Source organism: Notolepis coatsorum, assembly GCF_963971535.1.
Source record: "Notolepis coatsorum genome assembly, chromosome: 17".
In the NCBI taxonomy this organism is placed as follows: domain Eukaryota; kingdom Metazoa; phylum Chordata; class Actinopteri; order Aulopiformes; family Paralepididae; genus Notolepis; species Notolepis coatsorum.
Window position 1 is genome coordinate 2,446,889 of NC_140181.1, and position 19,465 is coordinate 2,466,353.

General features: G+C 42.0%; 1 protein-coding gene across 1 annotated transcript; it reads left to right on the forward strand.

Annotated features, from left to right (window-relative positions):
* Positions 1-679: 679 nt before the first annotated feature.
* On the forward strand, positions 680-18,977 carry LOC311243587 (leptin receptor gene-related protein). The gene is made up of 4 exons (XM_084332873.1): positions 680-796; positions 1,601-1,676; positions 7,964-8,150; positions 16,845-18,977. The coding sequence occupies exons 1-4, from the start codon at positions 781-783 to the stop codon at positions 16,959-16,961; spliced, it is 396 nt and encodes a 131-aa protein (XP_084188999.1). The 5' UTR covers positions 680-780; the 3' UTR covers positions 16,962-18,977.
* Positions 18,978-19,465: the final 488 nt, after the last annotated feature.

Here is a 19,465-nt window from a genome sequence, read left to right on the forward strand (position 1 = left end):
ATTGGGGTGGTGGGGGTCTTTCATTATCCTGCAGGCTCTGGATTTGCACCTCTTGTTGTATAGAGCCTGCAGGGGAGGTAGCGCAATACCCGTGGTACGCTCGGCTGAGCGCACCACTCTCTGTAGGGCCTTCTTGTCCTGTGCCGTGCTGTTCCCATACCAGGCAGTGATGTTTCCGGTCAAGATGCTCTCTACAGCTCCTGAGTAGAAGGACTGGAGTATCTCCCCAGATACTCTGAACTTCCTTAACTGTCTCAGGTGGTAGAGGCGCTGCTTCGCTTTCTTTACTACTGTGTCTATGTGTGTTGTCCATGTCAGGTCCTCTGAGATGTGGACCCCCAGGTACTTAAAGCTGCTCACCCTGTCCACGGTAGCCCCGTTAATCATCAGTGGTGTGTGTGTCTCCTGCTGTCCTCTCCTATAATCCACGATCAGCTCCTTGGTTTTACCAATGTTCAGGAGCAGGCTGTTTATGAAAATGGGGGACCCTGATGTAAACAAGACAAACGTCTTTCTCTGGTCTGCATCCCCTTAACAATTGTGTGTATTGAGCTGTACTGTATTGTACCCATTCTGCAATCTGTTAATAAAAGGTTCATTCATCATTCATTCAAGGAAATAGTCACCACTGTACCTTTAAGAGCGTCAGCTGATGAGTTGCTGACGCAAAAAATACGTCGACGCGTCGAAGCAGGAAGCAGGGAGTTGATTTGGAGGAAAGACAGAAAAACAACAACAAGACATAAAACAAAGGAGGAGAGAAATCATATTTAATATAGAATGGCGGGTATTAAAGGTAAGTGGATCTGAGAGACACGCTTATTTACAACGTGTCACGCCTCACGCCAACTTGTTAAGACTGTTAAGAAACTATCTATTCATGTCTCTCGGTTGCGAAACCTTGCTGAATCATTTCTTCCATTTTAATCAATAAAGGTGAACCAGATTAACTGTAATAATGATCTCATCACAACATTATGGATTCTTGAATCAAATACTCCCTACCAAGTTGTGTTTATTTATTACTTAATAATATGTAGCTACTGTAGCCTCACCACTTGTGTTGTTTACTTATTTACCAAATATCTGTATATTTCTGTATTTTGTATTTATTTATGAACACAGTTAAACAAAAGTAAAAACGATACACAATAAGTTATTATAACCAATTTGTGAAGGAGAAGTTAGAAGCCTAGAGAGGCTTATCGGGAACTTCCCCTGTTTTGTAAAATCAAAACATACAAAAATACAAAAATATACATGGTATAAAATACCAGAATACATTCAAAAGATAATTAATACAAACATACATACACACAGTACATACATGCATATACTGTATACATAGTAATACATAACCACCCACCCACCTGCCTACAAACCTACCCACCCACATAACCAAATGCTGCCTACATGTATGACCTATTTATCTATCTACTACTTATGGATATGAGCATTTTTTTGTAGTTTATTTTTATATAGTTTTAGTATATCGCGTGTTGCTGTGTGTACAATAATAAGCGTCTCTGATGGATTGAAAACGTTATTAACAGATTGCAGAATGGGTACAATAATATTTGTGTCTTGTATTATTCCCCAGCTCTAGTTGGTCTGTCCTTCAGTGGTGCGATAGGGCTGACGTTTCTCCTGTTGGCCTGTGCTTTGGAACAGTATGGGTACGTTTATTTCTAATATGACTAGTAATAATATAACTATACGTTATTTTTCTATTGACCGGTTTATGATCCACTTAAAAATTTCGAAGTTGGTTTTGTCTTTTTCCAGACTTTTAGAGTCAAACGAATCACTGGCTATGTTTTGTTGGAAAGAGTTTCTTAATGATAATAAACAATTGATTGATTGATTGATTGAAAATGTTATTAACAGATTGCAGAATGGGTACAATACAGTACGGCTCAATACATACAATTGTTAAGGGGATGCAGACCAGAGAAAGACTTTCGTCTTGTTTACATCAGGGTCCTCATTTTCAATTCATCAGGACATATATGACATACATGATATACAGATATACAGTACTGTTTCATCTATACATTTATGACATACATGACATACAGATATACAGTACTGTTTCATCTATACATTTATGACATACATGACATACAGATAGACAGTACTGCTACATCTATACATTTATGACATACCAGATTTACAAATACAGTACTGTTTGTGATACAAAAATAGTCTAAAAAAGAGTATATCATTTGACGTAGGAACTGTACATTGGAGGAGGTTGGGTGGGGGGAGGGAGGGAACTGTACATTGGAGGTGGGGGGGGGGGGGGGGTAACTGTACATTGGATTATCGACTAAACCTTACTTGGTCCCAAGAAGAGGGTCTCATGTATTATTGGGTTTAATAGGACATTTATTGTACATTGGAGGGGGTTGCGTTAGGACATTTACAGGGGCCAGAAACACAAGTTTCTTAATGATAATAAACAATGTACTTGCATTATAGAAATAGTATGTCTACCTATAATATATGGATGGCAAACTAATAATAATAATACACTATTTGTATAGTACCTTTTTATACTATACACCTTGGGTAAACACACTCAATTGTATTATATGCTTTTATCCACCAATGATAGACATGACCATAATACCAGACATGCTTCAAGTAGTCGCTTCACCCTACCTCTGCCTAGAACCAACACTCTCAAGAAAACTGCAATGTATAGAGCCATAACATATTGGAATAGGATCCCATTACATATCATACGGGCGGAAAACAAGGACAGTTTCAGAAATAAACTTAAAGGAGCCATAATCCGGAAGGAAATCAATATATGTCATGCATGAGTGTAGCTGCAGCCATGTTGTCCAAACTTCTTCTGTTTACTTTGTGTTTTTGTTTAAAGGTACGGTGAAATGGATTCACCTATGACCTTCTTTTGTTTTATTTTCTATTGATTATGTATGTGATATATGACTGATTTACACTGAATGTTTTGTATCTGTGAGGACCCCAGGAAGAATAGTCAACACATCGATGATGCCTAATGGGGATCCTAATAAACATAAACATAAACATACAAGAATCGCAGCTCAAAGTGCTTCACAGCAGAAAAAAAGCACAAAATGAGCACATAAAGTGCAGACATAAGATAAGATAAGATATTCCTTTATTGATCCCCTTGGGTAAATTCAGGCATCATAGCAGCATGGGGGGGGGGGGGTACAGATAGTAAAAAAAAAAACACAGGCAGTGTAAACAATTAGGTCAATTGGGTCAATATAATTTACTATCTAACTAGCTGAAGAAAATATTCACATTATTCACAGTGTCACATAAAGTGCAGTATGCATATAAAATCACAGTTTTTCACATTAGGATCTAACATCCCAATAGGCCACCTTGTTTATGGTTTGATTCTATGGCAATAATAAAAAGATTAAAATAGAATAGACAGTAAAATATTGCAATAGTGCAGTGCAATAAAATAGTTCTGGCGGCGGTCAGGTGGCGTAGCGGAGATTGCGTTCGTCACCAACGCTGGAGACGCTGGGTTCGCGTGTTCGAATCCAGCTCCCGGCGTTGTCACCAGCTTGGCTGGCCATTCACACTAATACAATTGGCAGAATTAGGGGGTGGGGAAAGCTGGCGGGTGGGTCCTGGGCGTTGTGGACAGCGACCCCTACAGTTCGGTCGGGGCGCCTGCTCAGCGAGGGTAGGATCTGGAGAGAGGTAGTGCGGCCTCCCACACGTTACACTCTCCCAGTGAGAATCTGCGCGGCCAGGCTGGCTGCCGGCTGGCTGCACATGCGTCGGAGGAAAGCATGTGACAGTCTCCGGCCTCTCGGACCAACAGTAAAGGGAAAGTGCGCAACAACCAGGAAGGGGGTTGGGAATTGGCATAACGACTAACAGTGGGATGGGAGAAAAATCGAAAAAAAAAGGAGGGGGAAAAAGATTAAAAAAAAAAAAAAGTTCTGAATTACTGTTCAACATTTTAAAACAGTCTTTACCTTCCCGGTTTGATATCCACAGTTTAGAACCCAACAGTCTTCCTTCCTGTTTGATACCCACTTTGACCCTTCGAACCTCCCTCTCAGGGCGCAGTTCCCTCTCTCAGGGTGCAGTTCCCTCTCTCAGGGCGCAGTTCTAGGCCGGGGTCCCCCACACAGTTTAAAAAACCTGACAGTCTTTCTTCCCGCTTAATACCCACACAGTTCAATACCTGACCGTTTAGAACCTGTAATAAAAGAGTAAAATAGAATGGACAGAGTAAAATAGTGCAATCTAGTGGCACAATGTAATCTTTCTATTGTTTTCGTAATTTCTTTTTTTTTACATTTAAATCACTCGCATCCCCATTAACCCTTTCACTGCCACACAACAGAAGGTTAACCCTCTTTACTATCTGGGAGAAGTAGTCACACGTGAAGTGTAATGCACATCCAATTGTGTTGCTTTAGTGATCTATTGATCACGGGACTCGAAACCTCTATGTTGCTTTAGGACTACTCTACACCATTTTACACTAACATTTACATTTAGTCATTTAGCTGACGCTTTTATCCAAAGCGACTTACAAGTTCTGTACGACAAGTCATCAGGAAGGGCACAACTCTATCAGCTGAGTAACAATGTTCATCGAAGTGTTGTGGACAGGTGCATGACAGTAAGGTTACTTAGGGTTAGAATTTTATTTTATTTCAGATAATGGTTGAAGAAGTGCGTCTTTATTCGACGGCGAAAGATTGGGCGTGTTTCGGCTGTCCTAACTGGGGTGGGTAGTTCATTCCACCATTGTGGGGCAAGGACTGAGAATAGGCGACTTCTCTTTGATGACCCTCCCGGAGCTTGGATAGGAGTAGGTCTGAGGCGGCCAGAAGATGCAGAGCGTAGGGGTCTTGAGGGTGTGTAGTTAGAAGATGCAGAGCGTAGGGGTCTTGACTGAGGGTGTGTAGTTAGAGACTATTGACCGGAGGTAGGCGGGAGCGGTTCCCTTTGCCGCACGGTATGCCAGGTCGAGGGCCTTGAAGCGGATATGTGCAGCAATGGGGAGCCAGTGCAGGTCCCTAAGAAGTGGGGTGACATGGGCCGACTTCGGTAGGTTTGAGATAAAATTTGGAAGTTGGTTTTGTCTTTTTCCAGACTTTTAGAGTCAAACGAATCACTGGCTATGTTTTGTTGGAAAGAGTTTCTTAATGATAATAAACAATTGATTGATTGATTGAAAATGTTATTAACAGATTGCAGAATGGGGTACCGTACAATACAGTACGGCTCAATACACACAATTGTTAAGGGGATGCAGACCAGAGAAAGACTTTGGTCTTCTTTACATCAGGGTCCCCCATTTTCAATTCATCATAACATATATGACATACATGATATACAGATATACAGTACTGTTTCATCTATACATTTATGACATACATGACATACAGATAGACAGTACTGCTACATCTATACATTTATGACGTACCAGATTTACAAATACAGTACTGTTTGTGATACAGAAGGAGTCAGGAAAAGAGAGTATATACATTTGACAAAGAAACTGTACATGATCGTAATATTCTAGGAGGCACATAGTTGACTAGATAATTTGCAATGTAGCTCGGTCCTGTTCCATTTAGTGCTTTGTATATAAGGAGGAGGACCTTGAAATAGATTCTAGGACCTTGAAATCGATTCCATCTATAATACAAGTTGACAAAGGCCAAATAATTTATTTAAAGAATAATTAATCTCAAATATGTGGAGTTATGCTCTTCCTCAATCTCAATACAGTCTAGCGCATGATAGATTCCTATACTACAGTATCAAGTTTTAAGTTTTGTTTTATTTGTCACATATCAGGTACATGTAGATTACAGTGAAATGCTTGGTACTGTATGAGCCTCCTGAGATTGTGCTTCATGCAGCAAAAAGACCAAACACTAAGATACAAAATATACAATATACAAAAGAAAAAGTACAAAATGCAAATAAAAAACGAGGTAGCAGGGCTCTACAGTGCGACCATATTGCTTGCATATTCCCCTAGAAATGTGTGTGTGCGAACCGGAAAAATCATTTACTCGCACGGTGTGCGAGTGAAGATTACAGCCTCAGTCGTGCTTTTTTTTTCTCCGCTGATGATAAATCGTTAAAAAAAACTACAAGTCCCACATTGCACTCAAGCCAACGGTCCAATCACAGTAGAGTGACGTGACTGGTTTCAAGGGAAATAAAGGAAATGACCAATCGGAAGCTCATTCGCTTTTTTACTTCCTGAAAGTCCGCCATTGCGATAGATAGATAGATAGATAGATAGATAGATAGATAGATAGATAGATAGATAGATAGATAGATAGATACTTTATTAATCCCCTTGGGGAAATTCAGGGTATCTCGCAGCTCACACAGTATACAGACATTGACAGTTCTCATTCAGTTGTTTCACGTTATGTCTGCATCATGAATTAAAAATAAGCACATGATAAAATTCAATTAAATCATATCTATCAATATCAATAAGAGCGTGATGAGATAAAAGCAGGTGTATAAAACAAGTGTGTAAAAACAGGTATAAAAAAAAAAAAACAGGTGTAAACAGGTGTGTGGTTCAGAGGTCAGGTCCCCCGCACTATATTACGCTGTTGTACAGTCTGATGGCTGTGGGGACAAAGGACCTCCTGTGCCGCTCAGTCCGTGAGTGCAGGGAGATGAGCCGTCCGCTGCGACTGCTGCTCTCCCCCACCAGGGGGCGGTGGAGAGGGTGGCTGCTGCTCTGGCCCACCAGGGGGCGGTGGAGAGGGTGGCTGCTGCTCTGGCCCACCAGGGTGTGGTGGAGAGGGTGGCTGCTGCTCTGCCCCACCAGGGGGCGGTGGAGAGGGTGGCTGCTGCTCTGGCCCACCAGGGGGCGGTGGAGAGGGTGGTTGCTGCTCTGCCCCACCAGGGGGCGGTGGAGAGGGTGGTTGGTATTGTCTAGTGATGGCCAGCAGCTTGCGAGAGTTTTCCGAGACAGTAACATTAAATTAATCTAACTTATTCTAGTCTTACTAATAGCAATAGATTTTAGAACACCTAGATTTATCGATAGCAATAGTAATATAACGTTAATGCAACGAAACGAATGCCTTGCTTTGTTAATCATAAAGTTGATGCAGTAGCGTATGTCGTTGTGTTGGCTGTAACGGACATGACAATAACATAACACTGTGTACACATTAAAATTGCGATAATCGATTGTAACATTTTCAAATCGATGCAGTTGAATTTTCCCCTTAGGATCGATGCATATTTGTTACACCCCTACATTTGCACAGATGTGTGTCCCGTTCCCGTTTGCACATGCACGCACAGTACAAATATACATACATAAAAAAAAAAAAAAACTGTTACTTGAAATATTTTCACTGTGCCCCTAAATAATTTTGGGTGCTCCTAAATTTCTTTGTGTGCTCCTAATTTTTTTCATTTAGGAGCACATGTGCTCCTTGGGAAAAAGGTTAGCGTAGAGCCCTAGGTAGAGATGTAGTGCAAATCTTTTAGTCATACTGGTACTGGTATATACCAGTATTTGCATGTGCCAACTAACACGTGACTGATCCTTGATATATCTGTTTGTTTCTTTATGTTATACTGGCCACATGTGACTGATCCTTGATATATTTATTTGTTTCTTTAGGGTATTCTGCCAACACGTGACTGATCCTTGATATATTTATTTGTTTCTTTAGGGTATTCTGCCAACACGTGACTGATCCTTGATATATCTGTTTGTTTCTTTAGGGTATTCTGCCAACACGTGACTGATCCTTGATATATTTATTTGTTTCTTTAGGGTATTCTGCCAACACGTGACTGATCCTTGATATATTTATTTGTTTCTTTAGGGTATTCTGCCAACACGTGACTGATCCTTGATATATTTATTTGTTTCTTTAGGGTATTCTGCCAACACGTGACTGATCCTTGATATATTTATTTGTTTCTTTAGGGTGTACTGGCCGCTCTTCGTCCTGATCTTCTACATTTTAAGCCCCATCCCCACGTTCATATCCAGGAGGCTTAGCGATGACAGTGATGCCGCCAGCAATGCGTGCAGGGAGATGGCGTACTTCATCACCAGCGGCATCGTGGTGTCGGCGTTTGGGCTTCCCATTATTTTAGCCCGCAAGGAGACGGTGAGTGCATCGTGGTCCTGTGTCCAGAGCGGCTTGTCCATTTGATCCTTAAATGGGTTAATGTATTAATGTAATGGATGCTCAATGACAAAAAAAATAAACTTTAAATACACTCACAGCACACACATCCACACAAATAAACAACTCACTGTAGCACCCACTTTACCCACTTTAGACACTTTAACACACTTTATATTGATTGGTAAAGAGATTTGCACTACTCAACTCATACCTCATTGCACCTTACCCTAAGTTGTACCTCATCCCATTTCTGCATTGTGCTGTATATTGTATATCGGTTACTCATTTTTTCTACTCTGTATTGTATATTGTATATATGTGTATTGAACACTTTTGTTTACACTTGTTTACGTACTTTTGACTTTCTATTTTATACGTTATCTATTTTTTATCTAGCACACTCTCGGGAGCAAAACAGAAGAAAGCATTTCATATAAAAGTATTCTGTATTTTTGTCTGACAACCAATAAAGAAACTTGAAACTTGTAAGGCGACCTACAATATTCTCAAAACAAATGAAGGACAAAATATCCTTTTGTCTGAGTCAAATTGGCGCGGGTGCTAAAATATAACTTTTCTCCGACCAATCTCTGCTCAACCTTGTCGCGCGCCATAGCAGAAGGTATGCAAGAATGGGAGAATTCAAAGATGCTTGTACTGTACTGTATCTATGTGGACTCAACACATCTAGCTTTTAGCTTGACAAACGGTGGCACGATTGTATTTGAAGTGGTGGATGAACTACGGTCCTTTCCTCCTCAACATGTCAGTGATAGGTTGACTGACTGAAAGCCAAATATACTCTATATGCCCCCAAAGAAGGGAGTGACCTTATCAGTATATGATTTCAAATTTGAGCAATAACATAATGGGGGGGGGCTGCTTTATCATGTTTATTGACACTGGTTTGCTGTAATCCGAGTTCCATAGACCAGAAAACCTGTGCCAATAATGACTATAGAGCACAACGCGGAGTACTGTATGTTATTACTTTTATACAATATTTTTATAATATTTTCAAACATTAAACAAAGGCGGATGCTTTTGGTTTTGACAAGGGAGGGGGGCGGGTGGGGGAGTTCTTGTACATTCGTAGCTAGCTAACACCCGTGGCTACAATGCAACAGAGGATTGTTAAGTAGTGAAACTAGTCGGCCTGAATGTAAACAAGGTGGTATCCACTAGTGGTGGGGGGAAATATCGATACGTAGTAGTATCGCGATACTTTGCGTGGCGATACTGTATCGATACAGGGACGCCAAGTATCGATATTTACATTATTTATTTATTAACACTATGGGTGCCGGCCAGAAATCCGGAAAATGACTGTGGATTGCCAGCGCTATTTGTCTATGGAGAAATTCCCCTTCTTTGCAGGGCTATAACTTTTTAAATTCTATTGCTACATTGCCATTATTAGGGCCCATTCAAAGTCCTATATGTATTGTTCATTGTGTAGCAACGTTAAACTTTTTCATTCACATATTCATAGTAAAGTATGGTCTAATGTATAAGTATGTTTTCATCTCTTTCTGCAGCTTTCTCCAGAACGTGATATATAGCCCCAAATGCATTATATTGATGATGAAATACAGTTTGATGGCAATCGGGGCGATATAAAAAATTTCAATTGGACGTACTTCTAGAATGATCTACGTATGATCTGATGATGACCGGATGGGCGGGGGATCGTTTATAATTCCGTGGGCAGCGTTATATCATTCATCTAGTGTGGGTGATATGTTCATCATAACAGTTTATATGGAATACGATCAAAAATAACGCTGAATCTTACCGTATCCTCCTCGCGCCGTTGGGCGATGAGCGTGGAACAGTCATTTACCTATTATGGTATGTAGAAATATCGGGTCCATTTCCAGCTTGTATAATAGTATATATGTCCAAATCATGTTGTTTATCGAGTTATTGGCAATCGATCGCTATGTATTGTGTCGAGATCGAGTCCCGTGAGCCAAACAGAGTGCCCGGAAGTAATACGGCCGACCAGCACAACCTCCATAGCACTTCCTGTTTGGCGATTGCGCCGATCGGCCACCAGATGGCGCTCCTGAACCGCCAGAGAGCTCAGTGGGTCCTCCTGGTGGATCTCAGGCCAGCGGAGGGGAAATATGAATCCGATCGCAGATTTTTGAAATATTGATATAAGGACGCTGTAAAGCGTCCTCCGGCAACTTGAGCATGGCCGGCAATGACGCTTTTAAGCGTTTTCCGGCAGTCAAAGTGTTAGAAAAACTTTTTTTTGTATACGGAGGTTGCATTGTTCATCTCAATACCTGTAATAGTACAGTAGTCCACACACACACGTGTGCATTCAGTTAAGTTGGAATATGACTGTAATACAAACAGTTCAGTTTGTCAGGTACATGCAACACAGATTATTACAGTGTTGACATCTGTCTGCTTGAGAAAATACCACGTTCTGCAATAAAAATGATTGAAGTGAGATGAACAGACTGAACTTTATTTTATTATTAGATAAAACATGTTGACAAAGTTTTACTTTGTAGTTGAAAAAAGGTAATAAATCGCAATATATCGCAATATCAATATCGCAATACTCAGCATATCGCAATATATTTAGTATCGCAATACTATCGTATCGTGACTCAAGTATCGTGATGGTATCGTATCGTATGGTGAGGCCTCTGGTGATTCCCACCCCTATTGTTTACCCTGCCTGTACCTCCCCCCCCCCTGCTGCTATGACACCTACATGTCCCCCAAGGGCATTAATAATTAATAAAGGCCCACCTGCGCTCTAGCAGAAGGACGATACGCAGGGAGGCCGGGGGGGGGGGGGGGGAGTACGGTGTGAAAAACACAGCGTGGCCTAGAATCCATTCAGTGGCAGACTTGAACCTGCGGGGTGTTCAGTTTCAGTTTCAACTTGAACCTGCGGGGTGTTCAGTTTCAGTTTCCACTTGAACCTGCGGGGTGTTCAGTTTCAGTTTACACTTGAACCTGCGGGGTGTTCAGTTTCAGTTTCAACTTGAACCTGCGGGGTGTTCAGTTTCAGTTTCAACTTGAACCTGCGGGGTGTTCAGTTTCAGTTTCAACTTGAACCTGCGGGGTGTTCAGTTTCAGTTTACACTTGAACCTGCGGGGTGTTCAGTTTCAGTTTCCACTTGAACCTGCGGGGTGTTCAGTTTCAGTTTAGACTTGAACCTGCGGGGTGTTCAGTTTCAGTTTCAACTTGAACCTGCGGGGTGTTCAGTTTCAGTTTCAACTTGAACCTGCGGGGTGTTCAGTTTCAGTGTAGACTTGAACCTGCGGGGTGTTCAGTTTCAGTGTAGACTTGAACCTGCGGGGTGTTCAGTTTCAGTTTACACTTGAACCTGCGGGGTGTTCAGTTTCAGTTTCAACTTGAACCTGCGGGGTGTTCAGTTTCAGTTTACACTTGAACCTGCGGGGGGTTCAGTTTCAGTTTCAACTTGAACCTGCGGGGTGTTCAGTTTCAGTTTCAACTTGAACCTGCGGGGTGTTCAGTTTCAGTTTCAACTTGAACCTGCGGGGTGTTCAGTTTCAGTTTACACTTGAACCTGCGGGGTGTTCAGTTTCAGTTTACACTTGAACCTGCGGGGTGTTCAGTTTCAGTTTCAACTTGAACCTGCGGGGTGTTCAGTTTCAGTTTAGACTTGAACCTGCGGGGTGTTCAGTTTCAGTTTCAACTTGAACCTGCGGGGTGTTCAGTTTCAGTGGCAGACTTGAACCTGCGGGGTGTTCAGTTTCAGTGGCAGACTTGAACCTGCGGGGTGTTCAGTTTCAGTTTCAACTTGCTTTGAACAGGAAGCACACATTAATGAACATAAAGTAAATGTGTGAGACAGTGTGAACAGGGGCAGCAGCACACATTGATGAACATAAAGTAAATGTGTGAGACAGTGTGAACAGGGACAGCAGCACACATTAATGAACATAAAGTACATGTGTGAGACAGTGTGAACAGGGACAGCAGCACACATTAATGAACATAAAGTAAATGTGTGAGACAGTGTGAACAGGGACAGCACACATTAATGAACATAAAGTACATGTGTGAGACAGTGTGAACAGGGACAGCAGCACACATTAATGAACATAAAGTAAATGTGTGAGACAGTGTGAACAGGGACAGCAGCACACATTGATGAACATAAAGTAAATGTGTGAGACAGTGTGAACAGGGACAGCAGCACACATTAATGAACATAAAGTACATGTGTGAGACAGTGTGAACAGGGACAGCAGCACACATTAATGAACATAAAGTAAATGTGTGAGACAGTGTGAACAGGGACAGCACACATTAATGAACATAAAGTACATGTGTGAGACAGTGTGAACAGGGACAGCAGCACACATTAATGAACATAAAGTAAATGTGTGAGACAGTGTGAACAGGGACAGCACACACATTCATGAACATAAAGTAAATGTGTGAGACAGTGTCAACAGGGACAGCACACATTAATGAACATAAAGTACATGTGTGAGACAGTGTGAACAGGGACAGCAGCACACATTAATGAACATAAAGTAAATGTGTGAGACAGTGTGAACAGGGACAGCACACACATTAATGAACATAAAGTAAATGTGTGAGACAGTGTGAACAGGGACAGCAGCACATTCATGAACATAAAGTAAATGTGTGAGACAGTGTGAACAGGGACAGCAGCACACATTAATGAACATAAAGTACATGTGTGAGACAGTGTGAACAGGGACAGCAGCACATTCATGAACATAAAGTACATGTGTGAGACAGTGTGAACAGGGACAGCAGCACATTCATGAACATAAAGTACATGTGTGAGACAGTGTGAACAGGGACAGCAGCACATTCATGAACATAAAGTACATGTGTGAGACAGTGTGAACAGGGACAGCAGCACATTCATGAACATAAAGTAAATGTGTGAGACAGTGTGAACAGGGACAGCACACATTAATGAACATAAAGTAAATGTGTGAGACAGTGTGAACAGGGACAGCAGCACACATTAATGAACATAAAGTAAACGTGTGAGACAGTGTGAACAGGGACAGCAGCACATTCATGAACATAAAGTCAATGTGTGAGACAGTGTGAACAGGGACAGCAGCACATTCATGAACATAAAGTAAATGTGTGAGACAGTGTGAACAGGGACAGCACACATTAATGAACATAAAGTACATGTGTGAGACAGTGTGAACGGGGACAGCGCACACATTAATGAACATAAAGTAAATGTGTGAGACAGTGTGAACAGGGACAGCACACATTAATGAACATAAAGTACATGTGTGAGACAGTGTGAACAGGGACAGCAGCACATTCATGAACATAAAGTAAATGTGTGAGACAGTGTGAACAGGGACAGCAGCACACATTGATGAACATAAAGTAAATGTGTGAGACAGTGTGAACAGGGACAGCAGCACACATTAATGAACATAAAGTCAATGTGTGAGACAGTGTGAACAGGGACAGCAGCACACATTAATGAACATAAAGTAAATGTGTGAGACAGTGTGAACAGGGACAGCAGCACACATTAATGAACATAAAGTAAATGTGTGAGACAGTGTGAACAGGGACAGCAGCACATTAATGAACATAAAGTACATGTGTGAGACAGTGTTAGCCCAAAGCTAATGTTCAACTGTTGTCCCCGGGCCTGGTGTTAAAAAGCAGCTAAAAAAAAGAAAGCATAAAAGATATATGGCATTACAGGTAATTAAGAACAGGTTAAAAACACATCATGCAAAATATTTACATCAGACATGTACAGACAAAACAATAATACTACATATTAGGCACAGGCAAGCATATGGGGTTAGAGTTCTGCGGGGCTGTTGTGTTCGCGTCTATATTAATCACAGCCGAAGAGCGCTTCCGCATTCTTCCCCATTCGCCGGTAAGCAATGCTCATTTCCTTTTCCTTCGCTCAGGTGCTCGCCGCGCATGAGGTCCTCGCTTGGTTCAGACCCCCATTCAACACGGTTACCGGTAATCACAGATGCCAGAAGGCGCCATTTTTTTTTTTTTTTTTTTTTTTTCTTATTGCAAAACAAAATTATTAAAAGTCAGTACTCAACACACAATGCATAATGAAACTAACAATTAAGATGGCTAAAATGACATGCAAGCACAGAAACAGAAAGCAAAAAATATATATAATAATACTTTACAGTATACAGTGTATATCCAACGAAATTACCAATTATACCAATGTCTTATACAGGATATACCCCTAATACCTGTTATCTAAAACCCTACACACATATGCTCCAGCTCAAACCCCCCCTCCCGGACCCCTCTTTGGATAGTACCTCCATTATCCCTCGCTCCTAACCAGACACTACCATTATAAGCTAGCTTTTATTCTCTCCACCACTTCTACCCACATTGACATTTTGGATTCATTGAGACCCAGAATTCTTGCTGTAGATATTTCTTGATAAATCACATCGAGATATGTAAGAAACCAAACTTTCCGGCACATTCTTTCCGGTTGAAACCAGCGTGATGCGATCAGCTTTTTAGCTACTGTGATACACGATAAAACCAATCTCTTTAGCTGTGGATTTACTGCAAACTCAAAAACATCATTCAATAGTAATACAGAGGGGTGTACTGGTATATTCCAAGATACAAGTTTTGATAATTGTTGGGTCACATCTTTCCAGAATGCCTTAACTGGTGGGCAGTCCCAATACATGTGCATAAATGTCCCTTCGTCTCCATTTGTACATTGGGAGCATTTGGAGTCTTGTTTAAGACCCATTCTGTTCAGTCTTATAGGAGTCAAGTATGTCCTGTGAATATAGTTAAGATTGATTTGTTGATGGTCCGGGTTCCTTGATGTAAGTCGGACATTTGCCCAGGCTCCTTGCCAATCAAAGTCACTTTCCAGGTCTGGTATATCCCTCCTCCAGTCTAGTTGGAGGGTTTCATATGAGGACGTTAGTAATTGATGATAAAAACCTGAAACAAAACCTCTCGATGTCTCTCTTTCATAGAAGAATTTGTGGTATCTGTGGTGTTCAATTGGTATGTCTAATGGAACACCGTGAGACTTCAAACATAGCCGTAACTGTATGTAAAAAAGCCATGTGGACTTGGTGAGATTACATTTTGTGCATATTTCTCCATAACTACAAAAACCCTGGTTGTTAAAACATCCCCTAATGAGTGTATGCCTTGCTCTTCCCATATAGGGAATCTTATAGGACGTTTTTCAATTAAGAGTGCATTGTTATTGAATAAGGGAGTGTGATTGTGCCATTTTTGTGGGTTAGGATATTTTTTGTTTTTGTTTCACGCCATATCCGGATCGCATGGGTAATTATGGGGCCAAATTTCCGCTCACAGTGCTTGATTGGAAGTTTAGTGTATGCTATGTCCTTCAGTCTATGTGGGGCTACTATGTTTTCTTCCAATTTTCTCCAGGATACTAATGCTTGGGGATCAAACCATGTTGTCAATGGTCTTAATGTGTACGCCTTAAAATAGTGGAAAAAATCTGGAAATGCCATGCCACCATCTGCTTTATTTCTCTGTGCGGTGGATCTTTTTATACGTGGTGGTTTGTTATTCCAAATAAATTTGTATGTGGAGGAGTGTAATCTTTTCCAGTAACCCTCTGGAGGGGGTAACGGTAGCATTGAACTGAAGAAGTTGATTCTAGGTAGTACATCCATCTTAACTATTGATATCCGTGCCTGTACTGAGTTTTTAAGTTTTGCCCACCTGTCAAGGTCGTCTTTGATTTTGTTTTGGATTTTTGTGTAATTGTGCTTCACCGTTTGTCTTATGGTGGGGAATATTTCCACTGAAGGCGCCATATTAAAGCCTTTGGTTCATATTAGCAACGCTGGTCGCAACGCTGGTCAATCACATTAACGCTGGTCAATCACATTAATCACAGAACACGCCATAAAGCGCTAATACGGTATATATATATACGCGATGGACGCAGCAGGCACACAAGCACACGGGCACAGACAACAACAGATAGTGGTGTTTGTGGGTCTTGATCTACAGTTGCACGTTACAATGTACAGTTGACAGCTGGGCTACAATGTACAGTCGCGCGAAATAACGTTATGAATGCCCGAAATAACACAACGTTACAAAGTACAGTTGACAGCTGCGTTGTGTTAATGTGCAGCGAAATAACGTTATGGCGTTATGAAAGTACAGTTGACAGCTGCGTTGTGTTAACGTTACAATGTACAGCGAAATAACGTTATGGCGTTATGTGGTCCTCGTTTGGATCATATGTAAAGTACAGTTGACAGCTGCGTTGTGTTAACGTTGCAATGTACAGGGAAATAACGTTATGGTGTTGCGAGTGAATCTGGTCCGCATCGCGATAATATACATGTATTCCATTTTTCGGCGTCTGAGCGGGGAAAAAGAAAATGCGCGTTTGGAGGGCGTTACCGGGGCCAATCAGGGCAAAATGCAGAAGCGCTCTTGCACTCTTCGGCTGGGATTAATATAGACGCGCTGTGTTCACACGTGTAGTTAGTTCTTAACCATGTTTTGAAAGTTGTTCACGCTGTTCTCAACCTCTCATGGCGTGTCAGTCGTTCCAAACCCAACGGCCACAGCTCATTGGGCCACAGTTGTCTGCCATCTGAATACTCTTCTCCCCCCCCCCCCCCCCCTCTCTGCTGCAGATCCAATGGGGCGCCTGTGGGCTGGTGATGGCCGGCAACTCGGTCATCTTCTCCACCATCCTCGGCTTCTTCCTCGTGTTCGGAGGCGGGGACGACTTCAGCTGGGAGCAGTGGTAGAGCGGGACGGACGGGCGGACGGACGGATGATAGACGGACGGGAGAGAGAGAGAGAGAGAGAGAGAGAGAGGGGGACCCAGCGTTTCAAACACGAGGAGGCTGCTGCTGCTGCATTCGACCTATAAATGTCCAAACGAATGGACGTGTCGACTATCGACGTTCTTCGCTGAGGGGTTCAGACGGTGGCAGGGGGAGGAGCCCCCCCCCCCCCCCCCCCGTGTGCCTTCTGTGTTTGTGACCGGAGACGGAGAGCGAGAACAGACTACAGTAGCAGCTATACTGTATATATCTATCATTCTCCACCCTTCAGTTCGGTTAGTCTCTCCTTTTTTTTTTACCGAGAGTTGAACCGTCTGAAACCGCCTCGTTTGTCTCCGCCGCCCGCCTCTCTGCGTTAGGCCTCAGTTAAAACCCATATTATATATATAAGGGACGTCGTCGTCCGTGGATGATTCTGCTCTGTAATCCGCGCTGCAATGTGCCCTCTTCTGTCTGCCCCTCTTCTGTCTGTTGGACTTAGCTGCGCGCCGAAAAACATGCCTTGCTTATGGTTATTGTCGACTACCGTTTCAGATGGGCGACGCGCCTTCACCCCAATCTGTTGTTATCTGATACCTGGCTGTACGGCTTGTATCCAGGTGAGAGTGTTGATGTAGTGATGTACTGTATGTATCTGGACACACAGGGCGGGAGCCACAAAGAATGGATTGCACGGTGCTAATTGCACCCTTACTTACAATGCATGATGAATTGAAAATGGGGGACCCTGATGTAAACGAGACAAAAGTCTTTCTCTGGTCTGCATCCCCTTAACAATTGTGTGTATTGAGCCGTACTGTATTGTACCCATTCTGCAATCTGTTAAATAACATTTTCATTCAATCAATCACCGTGCGATCCATTCTTTGTGGCTCTAGCCCTTTGTCGTTTTAATTTGAAGGCATTTTGCCGTGAGACTTGTTATGAAGCATCATTTTATGCCCCCGTTGCAAATGTTTACCCTCGTCAACCAAAGACCGTCGTCGGCTTGTAAGATGAAACCCCGTTCTTCTCCCCACGCAGCTACGGAGTTAGCGTCTTTTTAAAACGCGCCGTGGCGCTACGCCCATCGTCTTGAGCTCAGCTTCTACGGTGAAAAAGCTTGTGTGAAAGATTTTTTAAAGTTCTTCGTGACGAAAGAAACCTCGTAAATATCGAGAGGAGGATCCCTGACATAAATTTGTTAGTCGCGAGTATCAAAAAGGGTGGTAATTTTTTTTACACATTGAATGTTATACGTATATATATGCTTCATGTTTTTAAACCATATCCGTCTATTTTGTCCTAATAAAGAGCCCCTTTTTTTTCTATACACAACATTTTTCTATCATGCAAAATGTATATTTTTCACTAATTTCCACGAATGCAAAAGATAGTTTTGTGTTGGAACGTTTGAGTCAGTTGTTACACGGTTACGGTGGTGGGAGTCTGTGACTGTCGTCTCATGCCGCTTGTCCAAAGAATTCGACCACTGTTGAGAGAGAATTTCTAATATACATTTTATGAGGTAGTTTGAAATTACAGTGAATGTCAAGTCACAGGCATGAGTGAAAATTGTTAATATAAATGTTGAATTTCTCATGTGTAATTGCTTAACACGGGACAACATCTCATGTCTCGCAATTGTCTCGAGCATTCAGTACACTGTTTATCCCTTTGTAGTGTGGCAGTGAAAGGGTTAAACGCTTTCACTGCCACACTACAGAAGGTTAACCCTTTCACTACCACACTACAGAAGGTTAACCTTTCACTAGGAAACATGTTGTGACTCCAAAATCCACTGCACTTTGATGACACCAGAGGGCGCCAAAGATCCCTCAAAACTTCTGATAAAAAAAACTCCTGACTGCATTCTGTTTTCTAACATTAAAGCTGTGTACTGAAACAAATGGACTTGACTGTCTCAGCCGTTTTTTTGTTTTCTTTTTTTATAAATGGGCTGCTATGAACAGCGGTTCTTACTGGTATGTACTTGCGGTTGGCGAAGTGGACAGAATAGAACATTCATAGACATGTAATTAGATAGAAAGGCCATTCTCCATCTAAATCTACATTCTTGAATGATAATTAAACTGGTATGTCATTAAATGTCTGCGGGAGAATCTTTGATAGTTGTCATGGAAATCTGTGTCGGTCTGGTGCCTTGGGATCAGGAAGGATGGAACAATAATAGAGTTGATTCTATTTCTATGTAAGGCACTCAGGAAGTTAGCGCGTTGCCATGGCAAATGGCACCCTCTGAAAAGTAACAGTCTCAAGCTGCACATGAAGCAATGCTGATTGTTCACGACAACATTGTCATATAGACCCTCACCCTTCTAGTGTTTGTAAACAATGAGGGTGTTCCGGCTCAGGACGTCTCCAGGGAACGGTCCGGATGTTGTGACAATCTGATGGACAAGTGCTTTCATCCCGAAGGTCGCTGGAGGTCTCTAGATAGACAGTCTCCTCCCCACCGTATGTAT